This window comes from Hypomesus nipponensis, chromosome 2 (genome assembly GCF_054491055.1).
Source record: "Hypomesus nipponensis isolate SF chromosome 2, ASM5449105v1, whole genome shotgun sequence".
NCBI classification, from domain to species: domain Eukaryota; kingdom Metazoa; phylum Chordata; class Actinopteri; order Osmeriformes; family Osmeridae; genus Hypomesus; species Hypomesus nipponensis.
In genome coordinates, this window is record NC_140362.1 from 11,696,392 (window position 1) to 11,708,015 (window position 11,624).

Consider the following 11,624-nt stretch of genomic DNA (forward strand, 5'->3'; position numbering starts at 1 on the left):
GTAGGAGACGGAACTGGGACAACCCACCCGCGCGATAGATTTACGTCACTACGTGCACCCAAACCAGAAACCAAAGCAGAACCTTTACCCATTCAATTTGTTGCCGCAAGCAGGGCCGCACGGTTGCAATCTACAGCAACCAGTAATATAAAACCGATCGAACTTTTTGGGTGTTCATTTAATAATTGTACAGATGGATACGTTTTCGCGTTGGTCTCACCTGTTTTTGGTGCTTGTATTGGCTGGGCGCAGCGACCTTTTTGCGGCTGCTAGCGATGTGCTAGATCTTGGTGACTCCGATTTCGAATACACGGCAGCCGAGCAAGAGACAATGCTGGTGGAGTTTTTTGCCCCCTGGTAATCAATTTTATAGACATTTAACTGTTATGGCGTACGATGCTTAATTGCAAGTACTGTACATTCAAAGCGAGTAGATGAATTTAGCCAGCTAGCGCAACTCGATGTGTGCAGGCAGGCTGGCTAATCATCACAAAAAGTTGAAAAATGTCGACTCGTTCTTTTCTTGGCCACACTTGCACCAGTTACCTCAACTGTCACACGTTATTATCACACCTCAATGTACATGATGATTAGCTAGATATGTTACTTCCTCTAGTCTAAACGACATCCATGCCGACATAACGAGCTGCTTATTCACCATCTCCTAACGTCCATCAGGTGTGGTCATTGTCAGAAACTTGCACCAGAATATGAAACTGCAGCAACCAAACTGAAAGGGACTGTCTCTTTGGCTAAAGTGAGTATTGCGTGCCGTCACATAAAGTGTTTTAGGGAATGTCCTCACACCAAAATATTTTGCGTGTAATCTTTTGTGTTGATTGTCAGGATATCCTGCCAGGATATTAATCATGTTCCAGTTTAGGAGTTGCCTAACTATTGTGGTTTTTGTTCATTTGTGGACTTGGAACAGTTCCCACAGTAGGCTTTATATCTATGTTACTGCATCTGTAAGTCTGATAAATTGGCTTTTTTACCCATGACTACTATATCCCAGGTGGACTGCACAGTGAACTCAGAAACATGTGGACGCTATGGGGTCAATGGGTACCCCACTCTGAAAATCTTCCGCAACGGAGAGGACTCTGCTGCCTATGATGGTCCCCGGAGTGCAGGTGCACTACTACAAATTGTGATTCTGTGAATGTGTGTTTCTAAGTTTAAATATGCTATGTCACAGTATTGTCAACGTGTCTTAATAGATGGTATTGTGAGCTTCATGAAGAAACAGGCAGGTCCCAGTTCGTTCCCGTTACACACTGAGGAAGCTCTGAACAACTTTGTGAACAACTTTGAGGCCAGCGTGGTGGGTGAGTACAAATCCTGTAACAGTTATGATGACCAAAGTATAAGTAGCACAAATCACAGGAAGAGTAATAAAATAGACCAAGTCATCCATCTTTCCCTATGTTCCATCTTCCTATGTCCAATTGAAGTCTCATCCTGTACTCTCTCCCTTGAACTTTTTCCTTTTGACGTTTCGTGCCCCATTTGTTACCTTCTCCAGTATGTTTCCATGTCAGTCCTTCTCAATTCTCCCTACCTGTGGTCAGGCTTCTTCTCCAGCGGTGACAGCCCTCAGCTGGCCGAGTTCCTGAAGGCGTCCAGCAGCATGAGAGACAGCTACCGCTTCGGCCACACCACAGACCTCGGCTTGGGCCTCAGCCACGGCGTGGAGTCAGAGTACGTTCCGAAACTTCTAGACAAGTACCGGGAACTGATCCTGTTGGGGATGTTCAATACCCAATTATGAGGATTCATTACTTTTAATATCAGTCTTATCAGTTTGGAACAGATTCATTACTTTTAATATCAGTCTTATCAGTTTGGAACAAATCAGTTTTATCAGTCTTATCAGTTTGGAACAAATCCAAACTCAAGTTGGAACAAATCCAAACTGCAGTTGAGTGCACTACATTTCACAAAAATGCAGGTTTTAGATGCCGTGTGTGTGTGCGTGCGCTCGTCTGTGCGCACACTGTTTTTGTGAACCAGGAGTGTGCTGCTCTTCCGACCCCCGCGACTGAACAGCAAGTTTGAGGAAAGCGTGGCTAAGTTTGGCAAGGATGTGTCCATCGCTGCCCTTCGACAGTTCATCAAAGACAATGTGTAAGCTTTGTGTGTGTGTGTGGGAAGATGAACCACTGTGTAGGGGGATAGAGCTGAGTGAGGAGGTGCTTTCTTGCTCAGTGTGATGACATTTTGCTCTCTGGACTTTGTTTGTCTTCCTGCATTATATCAATCCGGTATGTTTGTACCCTTATCAGGTTTGGGCTGTGCCCTCACCTGACTCCTGAAAACAGAGAGAACTTGAGGGGGCAGGACTTGCTCACAGCCTACTTTAACGTGGACTACCACCGCAACATCAAGGGAACCAACTACTGGAGAAACAGGTTAGTTGTCAGTTATCATTCAGTCAGCCATAACGGAATAGGCAAATTCTCTGAGCAGTCTACTCTGAATTGAAACTGTATTGCAGAACTATACTACCATAATTTTCGGACTATAAGCCGCGCCTTTTGTCCAATTTTTTGACCCTGCGGCTTATATAACGGTGCGGCTAATCTATGGATTTTTACAGCTAACGGTTAATAAATGGGAGCTTCCTTAAGCAGCCATCTCTTTCCCGACAATCCCCTCTGTGCACAAACCTTTACATATGGTAATTAAACATTAAAACACCTGTGCGGCTCCAGTGCGGCTTATATGTACACATCATTCAATTTAGCTGCTGCGGCTTGTATAAGAATGCGCCTTTATAGTCCGAAAATTACGGTACTCACTTGACATTCAATGCTTTTTTTACATCACTGAATGCTCCCCCCTCCCCACCCCTTTGTCTGACCCTCCCCTCAGGGTGATGAAGGTGGCCTCTCAGTTCCAGTCCCGGGGGCTGAGCTATGCTGTGGCTAACAGGGCAGAGTTTCAAGATGAGCTGGAAGAAGAGTTCAGCGTGGGGGCGGATGGGGGAGAGCTGCCCATCATCTCCATCAGGACCACAAACGGCCACAAGTATATCATGCAGGAGGAGTTCACGTAAGTAACTATTTTGCCAAAACATCTCTCCAACTTCTTGTGCCAGAGACTTAGAGCCACGGGTGCTCATACCCTTTGACTTGGCTCCCACTTATATTGTATACTCCCCAAGTCATGTATGCAAATTAGAACTTGTGCATCCGTCCTACACACTCAAACCTTTAGACATTTATGTTGACCTGATGTGTTCTGGCCAAACAGCATCTGTGTGTGTGTCTGTCCTGCAGGAGGGATGGTAAGTCCCTGGAGAAATTCCTGGAGGACTACTTTGCTGGCAAACTGAAGAGACACGTTAAGTCGGAAGCAGTCCCAGCAAGCAACAGCGGCCCAGTAAAGGTGTGTCATGGGCTGTAGGGTTGCAAGTTTTTGTCTATGCTGGCCCTCGTCACTTGACAGGAAAGCAATAGGAGGGACATATCGTCGAGGGGCACTCGTAAGCTGTGCCCGTGTTCGAGCCTTGAGGGTTTAGGTTGGTTGAGGGGCAGTTCTATGGGCGTATGTGAAGCCCTCTGTGACATGCTTGCGTGTAAAAAGGGCTATACAAATACATTTGATTTGATTTGATTCGACTGCTTGGTCCTTACTCTGATCACTAGAGGGTGCCCACTGGCATTGTTTAACAAGATTCCTCCCAGACTAATGCATTTCCCTGTGTATTCAGGTGGTGGTGGCAGATAACTTTGAGGAAATAGTGAATGATGTGACCAAAGATGTGCTGGTGGAGTTTTACGCCCCCTGGTGTGGCCACTGCAAAAGCCTGGAGCCCAAATATATTGAGCTGGGGGAGAAGGTATAGTATTCCTGTTCCCGCATGTCTTTTTTGTTCCCACTGTATTGATGGCGTATAGAATAATGTGTATGCAGTTGTTTCTGCTCAGCATATAGCCTTTTCTTAAAAGTATTGATGCAGAAGTTTATATATTGTCATGCACATGCTTTAAACTCACGTTTTTGTATTGTCTTCGTGTTAGCTCTCAGCAGATCCAAATATTGTCTTAGCCAAGATGGATGCCACCGCTAACGATGTTCCACTGCCCTATGACGTCCAGGGGTAAGCATCATCCACATACCGTACCTTACTTGCTCATGGGTTGATTTTGTCGCTCTACGGCTGTTTGTGGGGTTGTTGATCTGATGGTATCTCTACCTTTTTGTCTTCAGGTTCCCGACTATTTACTTTGCCCCAGCGGGGCTGAAGGACCAACCAAGAAGATATGAGGTGAGACCAACACTACTGCACTATGAGGAAGTCTAGCTCAGTTGGTCACGCAGTTCTTAATCACATCCTTGAATATACATTTTTGCTTCATATGTGTCTCTAGGGTGGTCGCGAGGTGAATGATTTCATCAACTTCCTGAAGAAAGAGGCCACAAATCCTCTCGTCCTGGGTGCAGCCAAAGAAGACTTGTGAGAAAAGACGACAGAATTCAATCGGAGTTGAAGAAGTGGGTGTGCTGGGAAGGAGGCAAATGAGACAAATGAACTACTTTAGATGAGCCACCCATTGAACACAAACTGTTACAGACCAGAAGATCGGCTCTGATTTTCTGTGCCTTACCAGCAATATTGAATGCTCAATTTGGCACATGGCAAACTTTGAAAGTTACACGATCAATGTTTTGGCACAAAACTGCAAACATATAAAATGGAGGTTGCCAATACTTAGCAGTAGAATGTGAAATCTCAAATAACAGTATTACAGGGCTCTTTTGTCAGTACATGGCAACATATAGAATAAATATGCAAACTTCCGCAAGGTGATTTTAAAGATTTAAATGGCTATTTAGGACTAATAAAGAAATGAGATCCACATATAGTTTACTACATTTTGGAAGTTTGTTGAAATGGGTAATAACCACTGATACAAGGCATAGTTTTTAAATCTGTCATCTTTTGCTGTATATGGTTTTGTATGAAGTTGTAACGCACTTCTCCATGGTTATGAGTCTCAAAAGCCACATTAGAGCGCAATAATGTTTTAGACCTGGTAAATAAAGCACCCATTTTGGCTCATCATGAAAACCACACTGTTGAAAGTGATAATGTAACCAAGGAGTATGTTCTGTCCAGATAGTTTAGAGATTAATGTTTTAGATATTGAAGATATCTCGTAACTTGCATCACGTTTCTTTGCATTTATTTGCAACTGATTTACTACTGAAAGCGTGTTTAGCAGGTGGTAAGAAAAGACGTTTGCAATGTACGGATGTTAATAAATGCCTACGACATTTATATTTGTATTTTGACTGAGTCATGTCCCGACTACCATTCCAGTTAAGGTACAGATTTGCTGGTGCCGTACAAGTTTGATTGGTTGTTTCAATCGCTAATCAAAATACCGTTGTCTGTAATTGGTTGACAAATTCTACATCCCGCCCAGCCTCGTATATTTACCATCGTATTTTAGTGCGTAGGAAGAACTGCCGGCAGAAGATACGCACGCTGCCAAGATGATGGGAGCACCAGTACTTGTGTTGAGTGAGTGACCATTTGTATTCCTTCATTATCTCAAAATCATAACATGTATTTTTGTTTCAAAGCAATTTAAAAGAAAAAGAAAAAAAAAAAGACAGTTTGGGCCTAGCATGTGCAGTGAAACTAAGCTGCCCGGTGCTGGCTTGCATATTAGCACACAGGATACCTAGTGACGCGTCAAGTTGCTGCACCAAACTGAAGTAATTATTTTAAATGTGTGCTTATAATAATTTGGCTACCTTTTTGTATTTACACATTAAACCGTCTAATGCCACGGGTCACTTTAACGAAGCCACGGAGTAAGCTAGCTAAGCTAACTGTCTTGCGACTTTTCAAAGGAAAGCTAAGTGCGCACTTCATTCATAGTGATCCACCACGCAGTATGTTTACATTACTTTTATGGTGTGGATGGTTCTAGCGAAGTACTGTTTGCCCATGATTTGTATGGAGCACAGACATCGTGATGGTGCTGATGTTATTATTTGTGTAGCTTGTGTGTAAACTGTCCAACACTTGTTGGTGCAATGCTGCGTTCCATTTGACACTCCCCAAAATCGTGATCTCCGCACATTCGTTCATTTTGAATGACTCTTGTGACTGGGGAACAGTTGGTCTCGGAGTTTCTTTCATTTTCTCGTGGCCGCGCATTGGGACCAACGACTGGAAAAAGAATGGACATACTAACAGCCCCTCAAAAGCGATGACTGTAAAAACTCAAATGAAGCCAAAACTCCATCGCCCCCTGGTGGCTGGCTGCAGTACAGGTCATAAGTCCCGACCCCTCCGTGTTGGCGGATGGGATATGAGCCAAAAAAGTCAACGTGCACGTCTAATTAAAAAAAGTCCAAGATTATTGCTGTAATTTTGGTCCATTATTGAGAGAAATTTTGTTCTCATATGTATTCTCAACGGGTGTGCTCAAACCTTCGGCGAGGACCACCATTGTTCTCATGTATTCATAATTATTATTTTCCGACCCCTTAAAAAACGTGAATATTTGCACTACATAGACAACGTCGGTGTCAAAATGTTCGTCTTGGTATTGCTTGTATTGGCGCGAACGTTTCGTTTGACGGTTTAGGCTTGAATTAATTTTTTTGTGGCAAAAAGTGCCTTGTGTGGCGCAAGGCACTTCACCCTACCTGTCTCGGGGGAATGTCCCTGTACCAACTAAGTCGCTCTGGATAAGAGCGTCGCTAAATGACTAAAATGTAACTGTCTTCATTCAGTTATGCTCAATTGGCAACATCCGGGGCTGAAAAATGCCAATGTGGAAGTGGCTTAAAGTGGAATACCTTGATGGTCGCCAGGGGCTTGCTCCAAAACTCTGGCTCCAATTGACTCATTCAAAATTCACCAACTTCTCCCATGAAATACTAAGTCAAAACTAATTGTCCACGATCATTATGGTGTCATTATCTGAAAATAATTATAGTAGCTATTAGGCCTCAAATATTGGTATACTTTGGGGCGTGGATGGCTTGATGGCCCCTGGCTAGTAGACCTGTCAGAGGAGAAAGGCCATTAGCGAGGTGGGCGTGCATCGTGTCCTTGGCTTCTCCCGCCCTTTGCCCCTTCGCAACACCGCCCCCTTGTCCAAATTTGGTCACTTCTAGCTCCAAAGATGGCGACCAGGAAGTGCAAAACTCAAGGGTTTATAATGGGCTTTCACAAACCAATGGGTGACGTCACGATGACAGTCCACACAAACACACAAACACACAAACACAGTCTATGGTTCTGCTGATTCAGGATTTCCAAAGTCAAGTGGGATGCAGCATTATTCTACTGCAAGATGACTTTGTCCAGTGTTAATTTGGTTTTAACCCAGGATGTTGAGCCACAAATTAAAAATTTCTACCAATTTTAGGCCAGAATATGAAGAGGGAGTCGGGCCGTAAGGTCCAGATGGGAAACATAACTGCAGCAAAGGTAAAAAATAAATAAGTGATCCATGCACCCTTCTCTTCCTTTTTTAATCAGTGAATGTATAATGCCTGGCTCTAATTCAACAGACAATAGCGGATGTCATCAGAACATGTCTGGGACCAAGAGCCATGATGAAGGTGTGTAGATGCCTTATGATACTTGATGCAATGTTTGACCTTAAAGCTGCACTAGGTAAATGAAATGCATTAAAATATGAGAAACGGTGTATATAAGCTTTAGTATTATTGAACATGATATCAAAATAGGGGGGGCGAGGGGTCCTCATTAGCTTACACATGTTAAAAGTGGACAAAAAGTATTTTTATCCCAAAACAAATCTTGTCTATTTTTTTTAAATTCATTTTTTACCTACAGATGCTTCTCGACCCTATGGGAGGCATTGTCATGACCAACGATGGCAATGCCATCCTGAGAGAGGTGAGAACTACATCTCCCATGAGCATCTTTACTTTGCTGCTGGAAAAGAGTGGGCTGAGCTGTAGGCTCACAATGTCTCCATGTCTGTGTACGCAGATCCAAGTGCAGCACCCGGCAGCCAAGACCATGATAGAGATCAGCCGCACCCAGGATGAGGAGGTGGGCGATGGAACTACCTCTGTCATCATCCTCGGTGAGTGGACTTTAGCCTGACTACACCTTAACAGTCATCCTATCCAGATTGCATGCCTTGGCTGTCTGAAGACGTAATGTGGGTATGTCTGTGTTTTTAGCTGGTGAGATGCTGTCAGTGGCAGAGCAGTTCCTGACTCAGCAGATTCACCCCACAGTCATCATCAGTGCCTACAGACTGGCCCTGGAGGACATGCTCGCCATGCTCAAAGACATCAGGTACGCCAGTGTCCTGGACACGCTCTGGAGCATGCCTGAGTCTCGTGTGCATTACATCACAGCTAGCTATGCTTTGAATCGGGGTGCATGAACACTCCCACATTCAGGCTGGGGTGCTGACTGATGTAGACCAAAACCCTTGTGCCTTATGATGATATTCATCCTTGCTCAGGAACCTGTGACTGACCAACTGGTCACTCCAAGCTTTGCCGGTGCCGGCAGGCTTGGAGCTGAGGGCACATACAGTAGTTTTTAGCGTTTTGGATACAGATGCATGCCAGCTCACGGCTGCACATTTGCACCCAACAAAATGTCAGCTCCTGCTATTCTCCCTGTTTATCCCCAGTACGCCCGTGGACCCTGACGACCGGGACGTCATGCTGAAAATCATCAAGTCTGCCATCAACACTAAGGCGCTGAACCAGTGGTCTGAGTTGGCGTGCAACATCGCCCTGGACGCTGTGAGGACCGTGGAGATGGAGGAGGCTGGACGCAAAGAGATCGACATCAAGAATTACGCCAAAGTGGAGAAGGTACTGTAGCTTGTGGTGTGTGTGTGTGTCCAGATGACTCTTCCAAGTTGTGTGTGTGTGTGTGTGTCCAGATGACTCTTCCAAGTTGTGTGTGTGTCACGACTTGCCAATTGTGTAACCACCGTTGGGTGTGTTTAAGGTTCCCGGTGGCATCATGGAGGAGTCCTGTGTGCTCAGAGGAGTGATGGTCAACAAGGATGTGACGCATCCCCGCATGCGGCGCCTCATCAAGAACCCACGCATCGTGCTGCTGGACTGCTCCCTGGAGTACAAGAAGGGAGAGAGCCAGGTACACTCTTTGGTTCCTTTCCTTCCCCTTTCTCTTTCCATCCGTCACACTTCTTCTTCTCTTTTTTTTTTTTTTTTTTTTTCCTCTCTTCTGGTCTGCTCGCACGTTATTTGCACACAAACGCACACATCTTTCTTTTTTGTACAGACACACAGAGCCTCCCTATGAGTGCTTCCCTTGCTGATGTGTGTATCGTGTCTCAGACTGACATAGAGATCACACGGGAGGAAGACTTCTCCAGACTCCTGCAGATGGAGGAGGAGTACATCAAGCAGATCTGTGATGACATCATTCGCATCAAGCCAGACCTCCTCTTCACAGAGAAGGGCGTCTCAGGTAACTGGCGCGCGCACACACACACACACACTCAAAGAAGCCGACTTGTAGAAATGGCTCCTTATGTTCAAGCACCCCATTTTCCATCTCCCCCTTTCTCCTCTCAGACCTCGCCCAGCACTATCTGATGAAGGCCAACATCACAGCCATCAGGCGGGTCAAAAAGACCGACAACAACCGCATTGCCAGGTAAGGACAGCTTGTCAAGTCGCCTCGTCTGACCCGTCGACCGTTTGTGGCCCCTCTCTCTTAACCGACCTCCCCACCCCGCCTCCATGGCGCTTTACCCAGGGCCTGTGGCGCTCGCATCGTCAACCGCACGGACGAGCTGCTCGAGGAAAACCTGGGCACGGGCGCCGGCCTGTTCGAGGTCAAGAAGATCGGAGACGAGTATTTTACCTTCATCACCGAGTGCAAGGACCCCAAGGCCTGCACCATCCTCCTGAGGGGAGCCAGCAAGGAGATCCTGGCCGTAAGTCCCTTCCCCTCCTGGGGTTCATCACATTTTTACGTTGCTTAATGGCATTAGACCCTGGAAGAAAGTACTGGGGAGCTGTTTGATGCACTGACGGGACACTGACATTTGAGTCTTGACCCGGAATTGTATGTTTTGAATGCTGGAGTGGGGGGATAGAAGGTGCTTTTTCAGCTTCATATGTCAAGGCTAGCTCATGTATGTCTCTAACGAATGTGATTTTTTGCCCACCCTTCGTCCCTCTCCAGGAGGTGGAGCGTAACCTGCAGGACGCCATGCAGGTGTGTCGCAACGTGCTGCTGGACCCCAGCCTCCTGCCGGGCGGCGGGGCGGTGGAGATGGCCGTGTCCAAGCGGATGATGGAGCGCTCCCGCAGCCTGACGGGCGTGGAGCAGTGGCCTTACCGCGCCGTGGCCCAGGCCCTGGAGGTCATCCCCCGGACGCTCATCCAGAACTGCGGCGCCTCCACCATCAGAGTGCTCACCTCCCTCAGGGTACGCTGAACATTTCACAGGCGTTGAGTTCAAATGGCCACGTTCCTAAATGTAGCCCTCAGCTTGTGCTGTAACTGTGGACCTCCAACCTTTCTCTTTAGGCGAAGCACACCCAGGAGGGCAGCACCAACTGGGGGGTGAACGGGGAGACTGGCACCCTGGTGGACGTGATGAAGCTGGGCATCTGTGAGCCTCTGGCTGTGAAGGCTCAGACCTACAAGACTGCTATGGAGGTGAGACGGCCTCACAGGCACATTTGGACTCGTTTTTTAGTACTGAGTCTGGTTGTGATCAGTAAAGAATACTGTTCATCAATTTCAGTCATGGCCAAAAGTATTGACATTGGCAGTAACCATTTTGTGTTTTGCAAAAGTTGGCTACTTCAGTTGCTGTTCATATTGATTCATATTGTTTCTAGATTATTGTGCATGGTGATCAGATACATTTTTTATAAAAGCTATTGGCCAAAAAACATGACATTTGACACAAACTTCAAATTTCAGTTTTTGGGGCCCCGCCACAAAATGACCTGTTAACAATTGCACTAATCATATCATCAGCACATGGGGGAGGGGAAAAAAGTGTAAATGAGGTGAAATCATTGACTTGACTGGATTATGAGAGCAGACTGATTTTTATATAAAAAGTGGGACTCTGACTTTAAATATTGAATGTTTTTGCAAATAAAAGCCTTTTTTTTAAAAGTATAAAATGCTTGTTTCCAGTATACCATAGAAACATACAAATACTGAAGCAGTTGACTTTGCAAAACAACTCGTCACTGCCAATGCTTTTGTCCATGACCGTACTACCTGTATGCAGCAGGCACTGACACCAACCCATTCTAACTTAGTTGCTGTCACGTTTCCCATCAGACCGCTGTCTTGTTGCTGCGCATCGACGACATCGTCTCGGGACACAAGCGGAAGGGAGAAGAGAAGAGTGGGGCAGTGGAGTAGAGGAAGGCCTGGCTGTGGACTGGTGCAGGGCGTGTTCCACTGCTCCCTGTTTAAGGACTGTTCACCGCTGGCATGGTTCTGTCTCTGCAACCTCATGTGTCCAGAACAAATGCTTCATTCCACATTGTAGCCAGTTACTGCTGTTACTTAGTGTTCTGTTAGAAATGAGCAATTGAAATAAAATGTTCTGCTCATTCTTGTGTATTTTGTGCGTGTTGGTGGAAACATTA

The 11,624-nt window shown here is 45.8% G+C and overlaps 2 protein-coding genes across 2 annotated transcripts; both read left to right on the top strand.

The window, feature by feature from the left end:
- Positions 1-63: 63 nt before the first annotated feature.
- Positions 64-5,287, top strand: pdia7 (protein disulfide isomerase family A, member 7). Its single transcript, XM_084706183.1, has 13 exons — positions 64-357; positions 679-757; positions 1,016-1,133; positions 1,221-1,328; positions 1,572-1,701; positions 2,014-2,127; positions 2,286-2,411; positions 2,875-3,054; positions 3,282-3,390; positions 3,716-3,844; positions 4,026-4,105; positions 4,216-4,273; positions 4,377-5,287. Exons 1-13 carry the CDS (start codon positions 194-196, stop codon positions 4,464-4,466), a joined length of 1,485 nt encoding a protein of 494 aa, XP_084562309.1. The 5' UTR covers positions 64-193; the 3' UTR covers positions 4,467-5,287.
- Positions 5,288-5,432: 145 nt separating this feature from the next.
- Positions 5,433-11,588, top strand: LOC146300790 (T-complex protein 1 subunit gamma-like). The gene is made up of 14 exons (XM_084706172.1): positions 5,433-5,533; positions 7,401-7,462; positions 7,546-7,596; positions 7,835-7,897; positions 7,994-8,090; positions 8,191-8,308; positions 8,655-8,841; positions 8,981-9,130; positions 9,334-9,466; positions 9,574-9,655; positions 9,758-9,938; positions 10,190-10,435; positions 10,537-10,668; positions 11,311-11,588. Exons 1-14 carry the CDS (start codon positions 5,506-5,508, stop codon positions 11,392-11,394), a joined length of 1,614 nt encoding a protein of 537 aa, XP_084562298.1. The 5' UTR covers positions 5,433-5,505; the 3' UTR covers positions 11,395-11,588.
- The last annotated feature ends 36 nt before the right edge of the window (positions 11,589-11,624 follow it).